This window comes from Oncorhynchus masou, chromosome 24, assembly GCF_036934945.1.
Source record: "Oncorhynchus masou masou isolate Uvic2021 chromosome 24, UVic_Omas_1.1, whole genome shotgun sequence".
In the NCBI taxonomy this organism is placed as follows: Eukaryota; Metazoa; Chordata; class Actinopteri; order Salmoniformes; family Salmonidae; genus Oncorhynchus; species Oncorhynchus masou.
Window position 1 is genome coordinate 115449489 of NC_088235.1, and position 21560 is coordinate 115471048.

Here is a 21560-nt window from a genome sequence, read left to right on the forward strand (position 1 = left end):
ATAACTTCTCAAATGTCTTTGTTTAAATGACAAATGAAGGTTCATGTAATAGGAGAAACAGTAAATGGCTCAGTGAAGAGGAAATGCTCACGGCTGCAATATAGCGTTCATGTGTAATTAGCCCCTTCAATGTGCTATTCATTAGCCTCTTCAGTGTGCTATTCATTAGCCTCTTCAATCTGCTATTCATTAGCCTCTTCAATGTGCTATTCATTAGCCTCTTCAGTGTGCTATTCATTAGCCTCTTCAATGTGCTATTCATTAGCCTCTTCAGTGTGCTATTCATTAGCCTCTTCAGTGTGCTATTCATTAGCCTCTTCAATCTGCTATTCATTAGCCTCTTCAGTGTGCTATTCATTAGCCTTTTCAGTGTGCTATTCATTAGCCTCTTCAATCTGCTATTCATTAGCCTCTTCAGTGTGCTATTCATTGGCCTCTTCAGTGTGCTATTCATTAGCCTCTTCAGTGTGCTATTCATTAGCCCCTTCAATCTGCTATTCATTAGCCTCTTCAATCTGCTATTCATTAGCCTCTTCAATGTGCTATTCATTAGCCTCTTCAATCTGCTATTCATTAGCCTCTTCAATCTGCTATTCACTAGCCTCTTCAATCTGCTATTCATTAGCCTCTTCAATGTGCTATTCATTAGCCTCTTCAATCTGCTATTCATTAGCCTCTTCAATTTGCTATTCATTTGCCTTTTCAGTGTGCTATTCATTAGCCTCTTCAATCTGCTATTCATTAGCCTCTTCAGTGTGCTATTCATTACCCTTTTCAGTGTGCTATTCATTAGCCTCTTCAGTGTGCTATTCATTAGCCTCTTCAGTGTGCTATTCATTAGCCTCTTCAGTGTGCTATTCATTAGCCTCTTCAATGTGCTATTCACTAGGCAGGGTAGCCTAGTGGTTAGAGCGTTGGACTGGTAACCGAAAGGTTGCAAGTTCAAATCCCCGAGCTGACAAGGTACAAATCTGTTGTTCTGCCCCTGAACAGGCAGTTAACCCACTGTTCCTAGGCCGTCATTGAAAATAAGAATTTGTTCTTAACTGACTTGCCTAGTAAAATAAAGGTGAAAAAATAAAGGTAGCCTCTTCAGTGTGCTATTCATTAGCCTCTTCAGTGTGCTATTTATTAGCCTCTTCAGTGTGCTATTCATTAGCCTCTTCAGTGTGCTATTCATTAGCCTCTTCAGTGTGCTATTCATTAGCCTCTTCAATGTGCTATTCATTAGCCTCTTCAGTGTGCTATTCATTAGCCTCGTTCAGCTAGTAGACTCAGTTCAGCTAGTCAGTTCAGTTCCATTCAGCATTGGTAGCATTTAAGGACATTAGAATGTACCAGTCTGTGTGGATATTCGGCGCTATGTCTTGTCACTTTGAGTTGCTCTGTACAACAGAGAAATGGATAATTTTTTCAAATCAGAGGTGTTGTTTTAACCTCAGAACATGACAGGTCTAACTGAAATGTACAGTAAATTGATATAAATCAGGTTGCATTGAAAGCAATCACTGTATGAAGTGTCCTGGTTGTTTTGAATGGAATTAACTAAGTGAGCTGTTTGTCTGTCTTAGCAGAGAGAGAGAGGTAGTCAAGGAGATGGGTGTGGACTCACCACCCCAGGTATTGGACAGGTAGCTCCTCAGACCCCTCCTCCTCTCCTCCTCTCAACCCCCCCTGGTATATATCTCCTTCCCATAGATTCCTATAGAGACTCTCTGCCTGTCCTGTCCTGTTGTCATCCATAGTCCTCAGAGCCACTCGTTCATTCAGACTGAGACAGGGACCAGAGGTGTAGATTCATCCTGGAGTCAGTGGAGCACACAGCACTGCTCAACCTCAGCGCCAACATGTTGTATCTGGAGACGGGGACGCCCACGTCATACAGCGAGGTAAGGCCCAGGGAGGAGGCTCCTACTGGGGCATCAGGGACCGCTAACGTCCCCTTGGCTCCCTGGAGCTTCTGGAGCTCCATGGTGGGAGACGGACTGGAGAAATGCTAAATATATCAATATCTTATTAGTAGTGTTACTGCCATTTTTATATTTGAACATTTTCACCCCGTTAAATCTTTTTAATGTGATTTGGTGTCGGAGTTTATTGGCAGCTTAGGGCTTCGTGGTGGTATAGGGGCTTTAACATAAAGAAGGAATTTGAAAAAGTTTAAATAGTTCAAAACAAAGTGATTATTTTAAATCTGTCCGTGGCACTCACAGACAAACAAATGGAGAAAGATGTTTAGGCAGCAGATTACTTTTCGTTTGTGTTTCGATTCAGTGGCATTGTATGTGTTTATCTGCGTGTGTGCGGCATTGTGTGTGTGTGTGTGTGTGTGTGTGTGTGTGTGTGTGTGTGTGTGTGTGTGTGTGTGTGTGTGTGTGTGTGTGTGTGTGTGTGTGTGTGTGTGTGTGTGTGTGTGTGCAGGGGAATGTAAACACCTGGAGTGTTTGTTGAATAGAGGAAGAGGCGCTGTATGAAATGGCTGCTCTGCTCCGCTACCCTGTCCTGTTGAGATGTGGCCCTGCACTCTGCCATTAGCCCTGTTAACATCTGGAGTCACAACTACTGACTCACCATAGTTCCATTAGCTCCATTATCTCCAATAGCTCCATTATATCTTGTAGTTCCATTAGCTCCATTATCTCTTGTAGTTCCATTAGCTCCAACATTTCCATTATCTCCAGTAGTTCCATTAGCTCCAGTAGTTCCATTAGCTCCAATAGTTACTATAGCTCTAATAGTTACTATAGCTCTAATAGTTCCATTAGCTCCAATAGTTCCATTAGGTCCATTAGTTCCATTAGCTCCAGTAGTTCCATTAGCTCTAGTAGTTCCATTAGCTCCAGAAGTTCAATTAGCTCCAATAGTTCCATTAGCTCTAATAGTTACATTATCTCCAGTAGTTCCATTAGCTCCAATAGTTCCATTAGCTCTAATAGTTCCATTAGCTCCAGTAGTTCCATTAGCTCCAATAGTTCCATTAGGTCCATTAGCTCCAGTAGTTCCATTAGCTCCAATAGTTCCATTAGCTCCAATAGTTCCATTAGCTCCAATTGTTCCATTAGCTCTAATAGTTACATTATCTCCAGTAGTTCCATTAGCTCTAATAGTTCCATTATCTCCAATAGTTTCATTAGCTCCAATAGTTCCATTAGCTTCAATAGTTCCATTAGCTCATGTAGTTCCATTAGCTCATGTAGTTCCATTAGCTCCTGTAGTTCCATTAGCTCCTGTAGTTCCATTAGCTCCTGTAGTTCCATTAGCTTCAATAGTTCCATTAGCTTCAATAGTTCCATTAGCTTCAATAGTTCCATTAGCTTCAATAGTTCCATTAGCTCCAATAGTTCCATTAGCTTCAATAGTTCCATTAGCTTCAATAGTTACAATAGCTCCAATAGTTACTATAGCTCTAATAGTTCCATCTGTGTTTTAACATTCATTAGACAAGACGATGAGGGTTCATTAATTATGGCATGGATTGTATTGCTTTACTGTGATTTAAGGCTGCGTGTTTTTTTTGATTGCCTAATTGTTACATTACAGAAATGTAAATTAATATAATAATCTCTGATTCGTCTCCCCAAATTGTCTTGCAACTTTATTGCGTGAGTTTGTGGTTTTTCTGTGTTTGATTTATTTTGGAGACAGTAGATAAAATGGTGGTTGTGATTGAGGGGTGGATCGGGAGATGGGAGCTGTGATTTGAGGAGCATTGTGGAGTAGAACTATTGGAGCTTGTCCCTTGTCCCTGGAATTGTCCCTTTGTATGGAAACAATATAGCCCAAAATAATGTATCATAGTTCAAGATGGTTAAATGGAATAATTTAAAGAACGTAAAATGTTTGTATCTCTTGATTTGAGTAAGCTACATGGGGACAACTAAAATTATTTATTTTGGGTTGTCCAAAATGGAGCCACTATATCATTTACTGGAACCAGAAATATAGGGTTTACATATGTGTGACATAGACATTAAATAAGAGTTGATTCTCTGCTATAATAACCATCTGGAAAAGCAAATAATACCTTCTGGTCTTCGAGAAAGAAATGACATGATAGAAAGTTATCCATGTTTTCTTTTTTCCTAATGACAGATAATGGCCGTGACAACTAGTGACTGTCATTATAGTCAGTAAGGATTTTGTTTGTTTATTTAGGATTATATCATTCATTTTCAAATATCGCTTCACCTTGAGCAAGTCAAATCGTTTTTGTAGAGGCTAGAATATAGTTGTATTACAGTCCTACTTAACGTCAATCTTTCTGGATTTCAGTCACATTTCTTTTATCTCGTATTTTTACGAAAATTGTCATTAAGATATTTTTGTAATATGCTTTCTGTGCAGTTGAACAGTTCCTAACTGTCTGCTAATGACACTAAACATAAAGGACAGTATATTTATTTGTTTGCTAGTTTATTGGTTCCATTAGTTTGTCTGTAAAGATGACAGTCTCCTGGTGTGATGACAGTCTGGTGTGATGACAGTCTGGTGTGATCAATCAAATGTATTTATAAAGCCCTTCTTACATCAGCTGATGTCACAAAGTGCTGTACAGAAACCTAAAACCCCAAACAGGAAGCAATACAGGTGTGGAAGCACGGTGTCTAGAAAAAAGTCCCTAGAAAGGCCAGAACCTAGGAAGAAACCTAGAGAGGACCCAGGCTATGAGGGTTGGCCAGTCCTCTTCTGGCTGTGCCGGGTGGAGATTATAACAGAACATGGCCAAGATGTTCAAATGTTCATAGATGACCAGCAGGGTTAAATAATAATAATCACAGTGGTTGTCGAGGGTGCAACAGGTCAGCACCAAAGGAGTAAATGTCAGTTGGCTTTTCATAGCCGATCATTCAGAGTATCTCCACCACTCCTGCTGTCTCTGGAGAGTTGGAAACAGCAGGTCTGGGACAGGGAGCACATCCGGTGAACAGGTCAGGGTTCCACAGCCACAGGCAGAACAGTTGAAACTGGAGCAGTAGCACGACCAGGTGGACTGGGGACAGCAAGGAGTCATCAGGCCAGGTAGTCCTGAGGCATGGCCCTAGGGTTCAGGTCCTCAGAGAGAAAGAGAGAGAGAGAGAATTAGTGAGAGCATACCTAAATTCCCACAGGACACTGGATAAGACAGGAGAAATACTCCAGATATAAACAGACTGACCCTAGCCCCCGGCACACAAACTATTGCAGCATAAATACTGGAGGCTGAGACAGGAGGGGTCGGGAGACACTGTGGCCCATCCGACGATACCCCCGGACAGGGTCAAACAGGCAGGACATAACCCCACCCACTTTGCCAAAGCACAGCCCCCATACCACTAGAGGGATATCTTCAACCACCAACTTACCATTCTGAGACAAGGCCGAGTATAGCCCACAAAGATCTCCGCCACGGCACAACCCAAGGGGGTGCGCCAACCCAGACAGGAAGACCACGTCAGTGACTCAACCCACTCAAGAGACGCACCCCTCCTAGGTACGGCATGGAAGAGCACCAGTAAGCCAGTGACTCAGCCCCTGTAATAGGGTTAGAGGCAGAGAATCCCAGAGGAAAGATGGGAACCGGCCAGGCAGAGACAGCAAGGGCGGTTTGTTGCTCCAGTGCCTTTCCGTTCACCTTCCCACCCCTGGGCCAGACTACACTCAATCATATGACCCACTGAAGAGATGAGTCTTCAGTAAAGACTTAAAGGTTGAGACCGAGCCTGCGTCACTCATATGGACAGGCAGACCATTCCATAAATATGGAGCTCTATAGGAGAAGCCCTGCCTCCAGCTGTTTGCTTAGAAATTCTTGGGACAGTAAGGAGACCTGCATCTTGTGACCGTAGCGTACGTGTAGGTACTTACGGCAGGACCAAATCGGAAAGATAGGTAGGAGCAAGCCCATGTAATGACTGTCTGGTGTGATGACAGTCTCTTGGTGTGATGACAGTCTGGTGTGATGACAGTCTCCTAGTGTGATGACAGTCTCCTAGTGTGATGACAGTCTCCTGGTGTGATGACAGTCTGGTGTGATGACAGTCTGGTGTGATGACAGTCTGGTGTGATGACAGTCTCCTGGTGTGAGGACAGTCTGGTGTCAATCTGCTACTCTCCCCACTTTATAAGATGGCTTCTAAAATGTTTGTTAGGTCTAAACACCTGTGTCTATTTGTTCTCCTATAGCCCACCAGTGTTAGACTCGTTATCTGAGCACTATCTACCTATACTTGACCACTCCTCTCTGCTTCCACTGTATAGTACTGTTGTCAACACACACTGTTAGTCCCAAGTGGAGGGGGTGTAGATAGAGGACTTCAGCTGAGATCTAAGACCCCATCTTGTGGGTTTTTAATCTGGGGTCAGTTCACCACTCTTGCTCTCAATAAGTCTTTGCAAATAGAGGGGGGAAAATGAGTTCCATTATTATTTATCCAGCCACACAAGACTGACTGTATTTAGGGAACGCTACAGTGCTTCTATGATCAGAGGAATATTGAAAGAGGACTTTGGGGGGAATTCAATATTTTCCCAATGGAGACTTTAAGATGTCTCAAAGATATTCACATCCACGTGTTTGGTTTGGAATGCTCTCACAGATGTCTAATTTTCTTGAGAAGAGACAGAAATCATATAAGTAACAGAAAGAAAAGAGGTATGTGATCAACAGGAGTAGAGGTGCATTCACAAAACCCATCATACCAGTCAGTCTAACAACAGTATTTACTTAATGGTTTATTTAAGATTATATACTGGGTGGTTCAGGCCTTGAATGCTGATTGGCTGACAGCCATGGTATATCAGACTGTATACCACAGATATCACAAAACATGTATTTTTACTGCTCTAATTACATTGGTAACCCGTTTATAATAGCAATAAGGCACCTCGGGGGTTTATGATACAGTGCCTTGCAAAAGTATTCACCCCCTTGGTGTTTTTCCTATTTTGTTTCATTGCAACCTGTCATTTAAATTTCATGAAATGGACATACACAGAATAGTCCAAATTGGTGAAGTGAAATGAAAAAAAAAAGTTGTTTAAAAAAATTCTAAAAAAGAAAAGAAAAGTGTTGCATGTATATGTATTCACCCCCTCTGCTATGAAGCCCCTAAATAACATCTGGAGCAACCAGTCACCTTCAGAAGTCACATAATTAGTTAAATAAAGTCCACCTGTGTACAATCTAAGTCACATGATCTGTCACATGATCTCAGTATCCATACACCTGTTCTGAAAGGCCCCAGAGTCTGCAACACCACTAGCTAGGGGCACCACCAAGCAAGGGGCACCATGAAGACCAAGGAGCTCTCTAAAACAGGGTCAGGGACAAAGTTGTGTAGAAGTACAGATCAGGGTTGGGTTATAAAAAAATATCAGAAACTTTGAACATCCCACGGAGCACCATTAAATCTATTATTTAAAAAAAATGAAAGACTATGGCACCACAACAAACCTGCCAAGAGAGGGCTACCCACCAAAACTCACAGACCAGGCAAGGAGGGCATTAATCAGAGAGGCAACAAAGAGACCAAAGATAACCCTGAAGGAGCTGTAAGCTCCACAGCAGAGATTGGAGTATCTGTCCATAGGACCACTTTAAGCCGTACACTCCACAGAGCTGGGCTTTACTGAAGAATGTCCAGGAAAAAGCCATTGCTCATTAAAGAAAAAAATAAGCAAAGATGTTTGGTGTTCACCAAAAGGCATGTGGGAGACTCCCCAAACATATGGAAGAAAGTACTCTGGTCAGATGAGACTCCAATTGAGCTTTTTGGCCATCAAGGCAAACGTTATGTCTGGCGCAAACCAAACACCTCTCATCACCCAGAGAACATCATCCCCACATTGAAGCATGGTGGTGGCAGCATCATGCTGTGGGGATGTTTTTCCATCGACAGGGACTGGGAAACTGGTCAGAATTGAAGGAATGATTGATGGCGCTAAGTACAGGGAAATTCTTGAGGGAAACCTGTTTCAGTCTTCCAGAGATTTGAGACTGGGATAGAGGTTCACCTTCCAGCAGGACAATGACCCTAAGGATACTACTAAAGCAACACTTGAGTGGTTTAAGAGGAAACATTTAAATGCCTAGTCATAGCCCAGACCTCAATCTAGTTGAAAGTCTGTGGTATGACTTAAAGATTGCTGTACACCAGCGGAACCCAGCCAACTTGAAGGAGCCGGAGCAGTTTTGCCTTGAAGAATGGGCAATAACGCAAGTGGCTAGATCTGCCAAGCTTATAGAGACATAGCCCAAGAGACTGTCAGCTGTAAATGCTGCAAAAGGTGGCTCTACAAAGTCTTGACTTTAGCTATGCACACTCAAGTTTTCAGTTTTTTTGTCTTATTTATCATTTGTTTCACAATAAAACATATTTTGCATCTTCAAAGTGGTAGGCATGTTGTTTAAATCAAATGATACAAACCCCACAAAAAATCTATTTTAATTTCCAGGTTGTAAGGCAACAAAATAGGAAATATGCATATGGGGGGAATACTTTCGCAAGCCACTGTATTTAGCCAATATACCAAGGCTCTAAGGGCTGTATCCAGGAACTCTTAGGACAGCCTATAGCCGTGGCTTAGTGGCCATATACCTCACCCCCTCGCTCCTTATTGCTTAAATGAACCATCATGCATATTGTGTCGTTAATCAAGTGTTCTAAATAATGTTGCTGGAGAACTTTAATTGTGAAGTCGTAAATCAAACCTCTCTGGTATCTAACCTGCCATCTCCTTTAGGATACAGATACACTACTGCCCTAAATGTTTACATTAAGAATCAGAGAACATCCTATCAAAAAAATATTTGGGCTTTACCAAAAAGGATGAGCTCTCGACTCGCGTACGACGGGAGCTGTAGGGAAATGTTGGCTGACTTTTTACTCTTTTTGAATATTTGATTTCTTATAGTAAGGACTGTGTAGCATTTTTTAATTACAACCAGGGGTAGATTTGTCAGTAGGATCATTATTTTTCTCAGTGGTTTCAACAACTGAAGGTTTACCTGAATGTTTCGGTGAAAGTTTCCCTGAACGTTTCACACCATTTCTAAAGTTTTACATTAAGATTTTGCACATTAGTGTGTTCATACTGTTTGAATATGTCGCTCTGGTGTGGAGCTAATGTGAATTATAAAATAAAATATAATATTTCTCAGATGGCAGCAAAACTCTTTCTACGTTTTGTGAGTGGTAGGTATTAAAGTGTGGGATCGCTCTGTCCACCTACATCCCCTCTGGCTTGGCCTCAAACGGCACCCTATTCCCTATATAGTGCACTACTTTTGACCCGAGTCCATAGGGTGTCAGGAAGCCCAGTGGTTAAGAGCGTGGGGCCAGTAACCGAATGGTTGCTGATTGGAATCCCGGAGCCAACTCGGTGAAAAATCTGCCAATGTGCCCTTGAGCAAGGCACTTAAACCCTAATGGCTCCTGTAAATCACTCTGAATAAGAGTGTCTGCTAAATGATGTAAAATGATCAAATGTAACCCATGGGTGAAAAATGTGTAGGGAATAGGGCGCCATTTGAGAAGCAGACCCCAATGTGAGGTTACTGCTTTAGTCCATGTTGTTGTCGTCATGACTACCACGTTACTGCTTTAGTCCATGTTGTTGTCGTCATGACTACCACGTTACTGCTTTAGTCCATGTTGTTGTCGTCATGACTACCACGTTACTGCTTTAGTCCATGTTGTCCCAATGTGAGGTATCAGGTTCTACCCCTTTTCCAGGGAGGCTCCACGTCAGATTGTGGTGGGCCATGGTAGCCTAGTGGTGGGCCATGGTAGCCTAGTGGTGGGCCATGGTAGCATAGTGGTGGGCCTTGGTAGCCAAGTGGTGGACCATGGTAGCCTAGTGGTGGGCCATGGTAGCCTAGTGGTGGGCCATGGTAGCCTAGTGGTGGGCCTTGGTAGCCTAGTGGTGGGCCATGTTAGCTTAGTGGTGGGCCATGGTAGCCTAGTGGTGGGCCATGGTAGCCTGTGGTGGGCCATGGTAGCCTAGTGGTGGGCCATGGTAGCCTAGTGGTGGGCCATGGTAGCATAGTGGTGGGCCTTGGTAGCCTAGTGGTGGACCATGGTAGCCTAGTGGTGGGCCTTGGTAGCCTAGTGGTGGGCCATGGTAGCCTAGTGGTGGGCCTTGGTAGCCTAGTGGTGGGCCATGTTAGCCTAGTGGTGGGCCATGGTAGCCTAGTGGTGGGCCATGGTAGCCTGTGGTGGGCCATGGTAGCCTAGTGGTGGGCCATGGTAGCCTGTGGTGGACCATGGTAGCCTAGTGGTGGGCCATGGTAGCCTAGTGGTGGGCCATGGTAGCCTAGTGGTGGGCCTTGGTAGCCTAGTGGTGGGCCATGTTAGCTTAGTGGTGGGCCATGGTAGCCTAGTGCTGGGCCATGGTAGCCTGTGGTGGGCCATGGTAGCCTAGTGGTGGGCCATGATAGCCTAGTGGTGGGCCATGGTAGCATAGTGGTGGGCCTTGGTAGCCTAGTGGTGGACCATGGTAGCCTAGTGGTGGGCCTTGGTAGCCTAGTGGTGGGCCATGGTAGCCTGTGGTGGGCCTTGGTAGCCTAGTGGTGGGCCATGTTAGCCTAGTGGTGGGCCACGGTAGCCTAGTTGTGGGCCATGGTAGCCTGTGGTGGGCCATGGTAGCCTGTGGTGGGCCATGGTAGCCTAGTGGTGGGCCATGGTAGCCTAGTGGTGGGCCATGGTAGCCTAGTGGTGGGCCATGTTAGCCTAGTGGTGGGCCTTGGTAGCCTAGTGGTGGGCCATGGTAGCCTAGTGGTGGGCCATGGTAGCCTAGTGGTGGGCCATGGTAGCCTAGTGGTGGGCCATGGTAGCCTGTGGTGGGCCATGGCAGCCTGTGGTGGGCCATGGTAGCCTAGTGGTGGGCCATGGTAGCCTAGTGGTGGGCCATGGTAGCATAGTGGTGGGCCTTGGTAGCCTAGTGGTGGACCTTGGTAGCCTAGTGGTGGGCCTTGGTAGCCTAGTGGTGGGCCATGGTAGCCTAGTGGTGGGCCTTGTTAGCCTAGTGGTGGGCCATGGTAGCCTAGTGGTGGGCCATGGTAGCCTGTGGTGGGCCATGGTAGCCTAGTGGTGGGCCATGGTAGCCTGTGGTGGGCCATGGTAGCCTAGTGGTGGGCCATGGTAGCCTGTGGTGGGCCATGGTAGCCTGTGGTGGGCCATGGTAGCCTAGTGGTGGGCCATGGTAGCCTGTGGTGGGCCATGGTAGCCTGTGGTGGGCCATGGTAGCCTAGTGGTGGGCCATGGTAGCCTAGTGGTGGGCCATGTTAGCCTAGTGGTGGGCCTTGGTAGCCTAGTGGTGGGCCTTGGTAGCCTAGTGGTGGGCCATGGTAGCCTAGTGGTGCGCCATGGTAGCCTAGTGGTGGGCCATGTTAGCCTAGTGGTGGGCCTTGGTAGCCTAGTGGTGGGCCATGCGATGCTGTTTAGTCGCCACTCTTAATTGCTTTAATGATGTGTTGCTGTTGATTAAATCCCCTGTTCTGCCCACCTCAGCAGGTATATATGAGGTGTGGACAGATTAGTCAGTTTCCTACCCAGCCAGTCCAGACCTACGGTCCCCCCACCCACCCTGTTCGCTCTATTAATGCCCCTTCCACTCCCTGGTCACTCACCACCACCCAGGGGACTGACCCAAGGTGCACAGTGCCCTCCCTCCCCCTGGTCACTCATCATCACCCAGGGTCTGACCCAAGGTCCACAGTGCCCTCCCTCCCCCTGGTCACTCACCACTACCCAGGGTGCAGGTCAGAAGAGATGAGAGGCTGGAATGGCAGTTATTCCCCCCCTCGGGCCAGGTCTATGGGCCATCTCACCTCTATCCCCCCCGTGCCAGGTCTATGGGCCATCTCACCTCTATTCCCCCTCCCCCGTGCCAGGTCTATGGGCCATCTCACCTCTATCGCCCCCCCCCCCCGTGCCAGGTCTATGGGCCATCTCACCTCTATTCCCCTCTCGGGCCAGGTCTATGGGCCATCTCCCCTCTATCCCCCCGTGCCAGGTCTATGGGCCATCTCACCTCTACCCCCCCGTGCCAGGTCTATGGGCCATCTCCCCTCTATCCCCCCCCGTGCCAGGTCTATGGGCCATCTCACCTCTACCCCCCCGTGCCAGGTCTATGGGCCATCTCCCCTCTATCCCCCCCGTGCCAGGTCTATGGGCCATCTCCCCTCTATCCCCCCCCCGTGCCAGGTCTATGGGCCATCTCCCCTCTATCCCCCCCGTGCCAGGTCTATGGGCCATCTCACCTCTACCCCCCCGTGCCAGGTCTATGGGCCATCTCACCTCTACCCCCCCCCGTGCCAGGTCTATGGGCCATCTCACCTCTACCCCCCCGTGCCAGGTCTATGGGCCATCTCACCTCTATCCCCCCCGTGCCAGGTCTATGGGCCATCTCACCTCTATCCCCCCGTGCCAGGTCTATGGGCCATCTCACCTCTACCCCCCCCCGTGCCAGGTCTATGGGCCATCTCACCTCTATTCCCCTGTACTTTCCGGGCAGTTCAAAGTACTTGAGATGATCAATTGCCTCATGCTCATAAAATGATCAACTATCGTAAAGAGAAGAAATCAGATTACTGACCTCCCCTGTCTTTGTACTTTCTCCTGTTGGTAATGAGTTAGTAGGAGTTAAAGAGGAAGCAGCTCTCTCTCTCTCTCCCTCTGCCATAATCTTGCAGAGGAAGTGATAATGAGTCATTGATCCAAAACATAGAAATATAATCTATAGAAAGGGATTGGAGCTGCTTACTCTGGTAATTTGAATGCTTAATTAATTACATTTCTATGTTTGGAAGCTCTAGGGCAGAGGTAGTTGAGTTGCAGCCCCTTTACTAATTTCTTGACAGAACAAAATGACCAGTAAAAGTAAGTGTCACGTTCGTTATATAAATCAGACCAAGGCGCAGCGTTGTATGCGTACGTTCTTTATATTATAAGAACGAACACTGAACAAAAGAACAAAATGAACCGTGACAATAATATGAGTAGTGCAAGCAGGTAACAAAACATGGAATAAGAACCCACAAATAATAAAGGGGAAATGGCTGCCTAAATATGATCCACAATCAGAGACAACGATAAACAGCTGCCTCTGATTGGGAACCATATCAGGCCACCATAGACATGTAAATACCTAAACCTACAAAACCCCTAGACATACAAAACCCCTAGACAATACAAAACTAGCATACCCACCCTCGTCACACCCTGACCTAACAAAAAGAATCAAGAAAACAGAGATATTAAAGGTCAGAGTGTGACAGTAAGTCTGATTGGTTGAGGACTACTGTACTGGATCTCAGACTTATCTCATTGGTTAGAATCCTCATCCTAAATAGCCTATAGAAACCCCCGATCCCTATTTTTATAAATTGTCATAGGAATGTCAATGCTCATACATTACATGTCTCGTATGTACCAATCCCAATAGTTATAACGATACAGCAGTCACTATGAATACCAAGCAGCAGTAGCGCTTCTGTTTGTATGTGAGGAATCCCTGATATGTGTCTCTCCGCCACTCTGAAGGTCAACAGTCTGTCACTCTGAAGGTCAACAGGCTGTCACTCTGAAGGTCAACAGTCTGTCACTCTAAAGGTCAACAGGCTGTCACCCTGAAGGTCAACAGTCTGTCACTCTGAAGGTCAACAGTCTGTCACTCTGAAGGTCAACAGTCTGTCACTCTGAAGGGCAACAGTCTGTCACTCTGAAGGTCAACAGTCTGTCACTCTGAAGGTCAACAGTCTGTCACTCTGAAGGTCAACAGTCTGTCACTCTGAAGGTCAACAGTCTGTCACTCTGAAGGTCAACAGTCTGTCACTCTAAAGGTCAACAGGCTGTCACTCTGAAGGTCTGAACAGTCTGTCACTCTGAAGGTCAACAGTCTGTCACCCTGAAGGTCAACAGGCTGTCACTCTGAAGGTCAACAGTCTGTCACTCTGAAGGTCAACAGTCTGTCACTCTGAAGGTCAACAGTCTGTCACTCTGAAGGTCTGAACAGTCTGTCACTCTGAAGGTCAACAGTCTGTCACTCTGAAGGTCAACAGTCTGTCACTCTGAAGGTCAACAGGCTGTCACTCTGAAGGTCAACAGGCTGTCACTCTGAAGGGCAACAGTCTGTCACTCTGAAGGTCAACAGTCTGTCACTCTGAAGGTCAACAGTCTGTCACTCTGAAGGTCAACAGTCTGTCACTCTGAAGGTCAACAGTCTGTCACTCTGAAGGTCAACAGGCTGTCACTCTGAAGGTCAACAGGCTGTCACTCTGAAGGTCAACAGGCTGTCACTCTGAAGGTCAACAGTCTGTCACTCTGAAGGTCAACAGTCTGTCACTCTGAAGGTCAACAGTCTGTCACTCTGAAGGTCAACAGGCTGTCACTCTGAAGGTCAACAGACTGTCACTCTGAAGGTCAACAGACTGTCACTCTGAAGGTCAACAGACTGTCACTCTGAAGGTCAACAGGCTGTCACTCTGAAGGTCAACAGGCTGTCACTCTGAAGGTCAACAGACTGTCACTCTGAAGGTCAACAGTCTGTCACTCTGAAGGTCAACAGTCTGTCACTCTGAAGGTCAACAGGCTGTCACTCTGAAGGTCAACAGACTGTCACTCTGAAGGTCAACAGACTGTCACTCTGAAGGTCAACAGGCTGTCACTCTGAAGGTCAACAGGCTGTCACTCTGAAGGTCAACAGACTGTCACTCTGAAGGTCAACAGACTGTCACTCTGAAGGTCAACAGGCTGTCACTCTGAAGGTCAACAGGCTGTCACTCTGAAGGTCAACAGACTGTCACTCTGAAGGTCAACAGTCTGTCACTCTGAAGGTCAACAGTCTGTCACTCTGAAGGTCTGAACAGTCTAGGGTAGCTCTTCCCGAACGGCACCCTTTTCCCCTATGGGCCCTGGTCTAAAGTAGTGCACTACCCCTATGGGCCCTGGTCGAAAGTAGTGCACTACCCCTATGGGCCCTGGCCTAAAGTAGTGCACTACCCATATGGGCCCTGATCTAATGTAGTGCGCTACCCCTATGGGCCCTGGTCTAAAGTAGTGCACTACCCCTATGGACCATGGTCTAAAGTAGTGCACTACCCCTATGGACCCTGGTCTAAAGTAGTGCACTACCCCTATGGGCCCTGGTCTAAAGTAGTGCACTACCCCTATGGACCCTGGTCTAAAGTAGTTCACTACCCCTATGGGCCCTGGCCTAAAGTAGTGCACTACCCCTATGGGCCCTGGCCTAAAGTAGTGCACTACCCCTATGGGCCCTGGTCTAAAGTAGTGCACTACCCCTATGGGCCCTGGTCTAAAGTAGTGCACTACCCCTATGGACCCTGGTCTAAAGTAGTGCACTACCCCTATGGAACCTGGTCTAAAGTAGTGCACTACCCCTATGGACCCTGGTCTAAAGTAGTGCACTACCCTATGGGCCCTGGTCTAAAGTAGTGCTCTACCCCTATGGACCCTGGCCTAAAGTAGTGCACTACCCCTATGGGCCCTGGCCTAAAGTAGTGCACTACCCCTATGGACCCTGGTCTATAGTAGTGCGCTACCCCTATGGGCCCTGGTCTAAAGTAGTGCACTACCCCTATGGACCCTGGTCTAAAGTAGTGCACTACCCCTATGGGCCCTGGTGTAAAGTAGTTCACTACCCCTATGGGCCCTGGTCTAAAGTAGTGCACTACCCTATAGTACCTGGTCTATAGTAGTGCACTACCCTGGTCTATAGTTGTGCACTACCCTGGTCTATAGTAGTACACTACCCTATGGTACCTGGTCTATAGTGTTCTACCATTTAGAACCATTGGAACAGAACAGACAGCCTTCCATCTGAGCAGCCACCAGGCTGGGCCTCAGAGGGCTGTAAACAGACAGGGCTGGGCCTCAGAGGGCTGTAAACAGACGGGGCTGGGCCTCAGAGGGCTGTAAACAGAAGGGGCTGGGCCTCAGAGGGCTGTAAACAGACGGGACTGGGCCTCAGAGGGCTGTAAACAGACGGGGCTGGGCCTCAGAGGGCTGTAAACAGACAGGGCTGGGCCTCAGAGGGCTGTAAACAGACAGGGCTGGGCCTCAGAGGGCTGTAAACAGACGGGGCTGGGCCTCAGAGGGCTGTAAACAGACGGGGCTGGGCCTCAGAGGGCTGTAAACAGACGGGGCTGGGCCTCAGAGGGCTGTAAACAGACGGGACTGGGCCTCAGAGGGCTGTAAACAGACAGGGCTGGGCCTCAGAGGGCTGTAAACAGACGGGGCTGGGCCTCAGAGGGCTGTAAACAGACAGGGCTGGGCCTCAGAGGGCTGTAAACAGACGGGGCTGGGCCTCAGAGAGCTGTAAACAGTCAGGGCTGGGCCTCAGAGGGCTGTAAACAGACGGGGCTGGGCCTCAGAGGGCTGTAAACAGACGGGGCTGGGCCTCAGAGAGCTGTAAACAGTCAGGGCTGGGCCTCAGAGGGCTGTAAACAGACGGGGCTGGGCCTCAGAGGGCTGTAAACAGACGGGGCTGGGCCTCAGAGGGCTGTAAACAGACGGGGCTGGGCCTCAGAGGGCTGTAAACAGACGGGACTGGGCCTCAGAGGGCTGTAAACAGACGGGACTGGGCCTCAGAGGGCTGTAAACAGACGGGGCTGGGCCTCAGAGGGCTGTAAACAGACGGGGCTGGGCCTCAGAGGGCTGTAAACAGACGGGGCTGGGCCTCAGAGGGCTGTAAACAGACGGGACTGGGCCTCAGAGGGCTGTAAACAGACAGGGCTGGGCCTCAGAGGGCTGTAAACAGACGGGGCTGGGCCTCAGAGGGCTGTAAACAGACGGGACTGGGCCTCAGATGGGCTGTAAACAGACGGGGCTGGGCCTCAGAGGGCTGTAAACAGACGGGGCTGGGCCTCAGAGGGCTGTAAACAGACGGGGCTGGGCCTCAGAGGGCTGTAAACAGACGGGACTGGGCCTCAGAGGGCTGTAAACAGACAGGGCTGGGCCTCAGAGGGCTGTAAACAGACGGGGCTGGGCCTCAGAGGGCTGTAAACAGACGGGGCTGGGCCTCAGAGGGCTGTAAACAGACGGGGCTAGGCCTCAGAGGGCTGTAAACAGACGGGGCTAGGCCTCAGAGGGCTGTAAACAGACGGGGCTAGGCCTCAGAGGGCTGTAAACAGACGGGGCTGGGCCTCAGAGGGCTGTAAACAGACGGGGCTGGGCCTCAGAGGGCTGTAAACAGACGGGACTGGGCCTCAGAGGGCTGTAAACAGACGGGGCTGGGCCTCAGAGAGCTGTAAACAGACGGGGCTGGGCCTCAGAGGGCTAGGAGCAGCACGGCTATAAACAGACGGAATTTTTAAGAGCAGTTAAAGTAGGGATTAAAATGGCTGCTGTATTACAGTGGAATCAGACCAGATTAAAAGGAATAGGAGAGAGAGGAGGCCTGAGTCTCCACCCACTTCTCTTGTAAGTGTTGATAGCTTCCACTTCCACTTAGTTAAACATTCCATCTGACTATAGGTGAATTTTTGGGTGAAGGTTAACCTGTTTGACTTTCCTTTTGGTCTTCCTTCAATCCTTTTTTTTCTCTTTTCATTCCCGATCTGTTCGTTCTTCATCCTTGATGTCTTCATTCCTTCCAGAAATATAATATAAGTAGAGTTCTCCAGATCACTCACTTCTCATAATCCCTCTTTGTAAGAAGTGAACAATCATCATCTTTATCATGTCATCTCATCAACCTCTAGTTTTCTCTCCATCGCTATAAGGGGCTTTGATGTTTAATCTGCGGTTTCTGGCCAGCATCAGGCTATTCATTCAAATGATCATTTGACTTCTGTGATAATTAGTGGCTGTCAGGTAGCTGCTAGTGAAAACACGCACGCACGCACGCGCACACACACACACACACACACACACACACACACACACACACACACACACACACACACACACACACACACACACACACACACACACACACACACACACACACACACACACACACACACACACACACACACACACACACACACACACACACAGGACCAGCACCCACAGTAATGCACTAAACAGGGAACAGGTTGTTATTTGGGACACAAACTAGGTAGGGAGGTAGGAGGGGGCAGGGTCCCTTGTCATTGGCTGGCTGTGGGGTTGTCATTAGAGCAGTGGTGGAGGAGAGCTGGAGCATCTTACACCAAAACACCACCACCTTAAATAAATAAAACATGTTTTAATGTCAGCCGTAGTGCTGATGTACCCCTGCTCTGACTCATGACGTGTGAGAACACAATCTATAAACCAGATCTCTGACTCATAATGTATGAGAACACAATCTCTAAACCAGATCTCTGACTCATGATGTATGAGAACACAATCTCTAAACCAGATCTCTTTTAAAAAAAATTTTTTTTTTTAATTTTACCTTTATTTAACCAGGCAAGTCAGTTAAGAACAAATTCTTATTTTCAATGACGGCCTGGGAACAGTGGGAGAACACAATCTCTAAACCAGATCTCTGACTCATGATGTATGAGAACACAATCTCTAAACCAGATTTCCGACTCATGATGTATGAGAACACAATCTATAAACCAGATTTCTGACTCATGATGTATGAGAACACAATCTCTAAACCAGATTTCTGACTCATGACATATGAGAACACAATCTTGTTTTTGTTTTTAGTCGCACTGTTTTGCTTTATCTTGGCCAGGTCGCAGTTGTAAATGAGAACTTGTTCTCAACTGGCCTACCTGGTTAAATAAAGGTGAAATAAAAATAAATAAAACACTTACAACAAGCTACAGTCATTAGCATAAGAAGCTAATCTACCCTTATGATCTGAGTCTAACTACGCTAGCCTTTAGCATAAGAAGCTAATCTAGCCTAGTGATCTGATCCTAACCAGGCTACCCTTTAGCATAAGAAGCTAATCTAGTAGGCAAGTCAGTTAATAACAAATTCTTATTTTACAATGACGGCCTAGGGACAGTTTGTTAACTGCCTTTCTCAGGGCAGTGCAAAAAGTTTTACCTTGTCAGCTCAGGGATTCGAACTAGCCACCTTTCAGTTACTGGCCCAACGCTCTAACCACTAGGCTACCTGCCACCCCTCCCTAACCAGGTTAGCCTTTAGCATGAGGCTAATTTATCCTTTAGATCTGATCCTAACCAGGTTAGAATTTAGCATTAAAAGCTAATCTAGCCTAGTGATCTGATTCTAACTAGGCTAGCCTTTAGCATAAGAAGCTAATCTAGCCTTGTTGATCTGATCTGATCCTAACCAGGCTAACCTTCACCCTGTGAATGCAAAATGGCACCCTATGCAGTTATATAGTGAACTACTTGTACCCAGGTCAACAGTAGAGCACTATATACTGTAGTGAAAAGAATTCCATTTGGGCCATAGGACCAGTGTCTATAGTCAGGGATCAGGCAACAAGAGGGGCGGATTCAGCAGCTCTCCCATTCTAAAGCACCTTCATTATGCTCTAATTGCTCTCCATTGTGAGGCATGTGAAGGAGGTGTGTCTTGAGACAGAAAACGTAAACATGTTTCCCCATGCCAATAAAGTCCTTTTGAGATGAAAACCTCTGCTGAGTGTAGGGCTGGAGGGTATGCTCACGACCCCCTCCCCCCTCCACAGAGGAGTTACCTTTCCCTTTGTGTGGGGGGGGGGGGTGTCTGCGTGCGTGCATGTTCCTTTCACAATGCACTCGTCTCCTAACACCTGCCTGGTCTAACCTGAGACATTGTTCCCCTAGACAGGCTCTTGAAAGACCCAGTCTCATTGTTTCCGGGGGGGTTGGGGCAGACTCGTGACACACACACACACACACACACACACACACACACACACACACACACACACACACACACACACACACACACACACACACACACACACACTTCATTACCCGAAATCAACTCGAAGCATCTCCCCTGAGGCGTTGTTGATGGAATTTGTTTGCATTGGCTGGAATGACCTCCCTCAGGTGCTGTGTGTGTGTGTGTGTGTGTGTGTGTGTGTGTGTGTGTGTTGTGGAAACAATTTAGTTTCTTGTTTTTAATATCTTCTGTATGCAGTGTGTATGGGAAAAGAATAGGTGTGTTATACTTGATTTATGTTCTAGAGTATTCATACCATGTCAACTTGGTTAGTGTGTTACCGTGTTTCTGTGTTACCGTGTTTGTGCGTTACCGTTTTTGTATGTCACTGTGTTTGTCACCTGGTGACGTGAGTGGGAGGGAGTGATCTAGACAGCTGTGTGGGACGGGGGACCTCGCAGACTGAAATAAACAAGGGGCCTTTGACTGCCTGTCTGTCCTGCCTGCAGAGATTAATGGGTGTCTAAAGAGACCCAGAGCAGAGACACCTCGGCCTGGAATGTGTCTTTTATACATGGAATGGAAGAGCAGAGCAGATAGAGCTGGAAGGGAAGGGGAGAGGAGAGGAGAGGAGAGGAGAGGAGAGGAGAGGAGAGGAGAGGAGAGAGGGGGGCCCGGGGTCCGCTCACCAACCAAGACTTCACAAAATGGGACAAACACCAAATTGAGACTCTGCACGCAGAATTCTGCAAATATATTCTCTGTGTACAACGTAGAACACCAAATAATGCATGCAGTGCAGAATTAGGCCGATACCCACTAATTATCAAAATCCAGAAAAGAGCCGTTCAATTCTACAACCACCTAAATGGAAGCGATTCCCAAACCTTCCATAACAAAACCATCACCTACAGAGAGATGAACCTGGAGAAGAGTCCCCTAAGCAAGCTGGTCTTGGGGCTCTGTTCACAAACACAAACACACCCCACAGAGCCCCAGGACAGCAGCACAATTAGATCCAACCAAATCATGAGAAAACAAAAAGATAATTACTTGACACATTGGAAAGAATTAACAAAGAAACAGAGCAAACTAGAATGCTATTTAGCCCTAAACAGAGAGTACACAGCGGCAGAATACCTGACCACTGTGACTGACCCAAACTTAAGGAAAGCTTTGACTATGTACAGACTCAGTAAGCATAGCCTTGCTATTGAGAAAGGCCGCCATAGGCAGACATGGCTCTCAAGAGAAGACAGGCTATGTGCTCACTGCCCACAAAATGAGGTGGAAACTGAGCTGCACTTCCTAACCTCCTGCCCAATGTATGACCATATTAGAGAGACATATTTCCCTCAGATTACACAGATCCACAAAGAATTCGAAAACAAATCAAATTTTGATAAACTCCCATATCTACTGGGTGAAATTCCACAGTGTGCCATCACAGCAGCAAGATTTGTGACCTGTTGCCACGAGAAAAGGGCAACCAGTGAAGAACACACACCATTGTAAATACAACCCATATTTATGCTTATTTATTTTATCTTGTGTCCTTTAACCATTTAACCCCACTTGCTTTGACAATGTTAACACGTTTCCCATGCCAATAAAGCCCTTGAATTTAATTTGAGAGAGAGAGAGAGAGAGAGAGAGAGAGAGAGAGAGAGAGAGAGAGAGAGAGAGAAAGAATTTGTACATTGGTAAAACACTGTATATATATAATATGACATTTGTAATGTCTTTATTGTTTTGAAACTTCTGTATGTGTTA

General features: G+C 47.0%; 1 protein-coding gene across 4 annotated transcripts in view; it reads left to right on the top strand.

The window, feature by feature from the left end:
* The first annotated feature begins 1699 nt into the window (after positions 1–1699).
* Positions 1700–21560, top strand: part of LOC135513312 (tumor protein 63-like) — a 92321-nt gene continuing 72460 nt past the window's right edge. For all 4 annotated transcript variants that reach the window (XM_064936218.1, XM_064936220.1, XM_064936219.1 and 1 more), the window contains exon 1: positions 1700–1889. In XM_064936218.1, the coding sequence (XP_064792290.1) occupies positions 1848–1889 (42 nt within the window). In that variant the 5' untranslated portion in view covers positions 1700–1847. The remainder of the gene's footprint in view (positions 1890–21560) is intronic.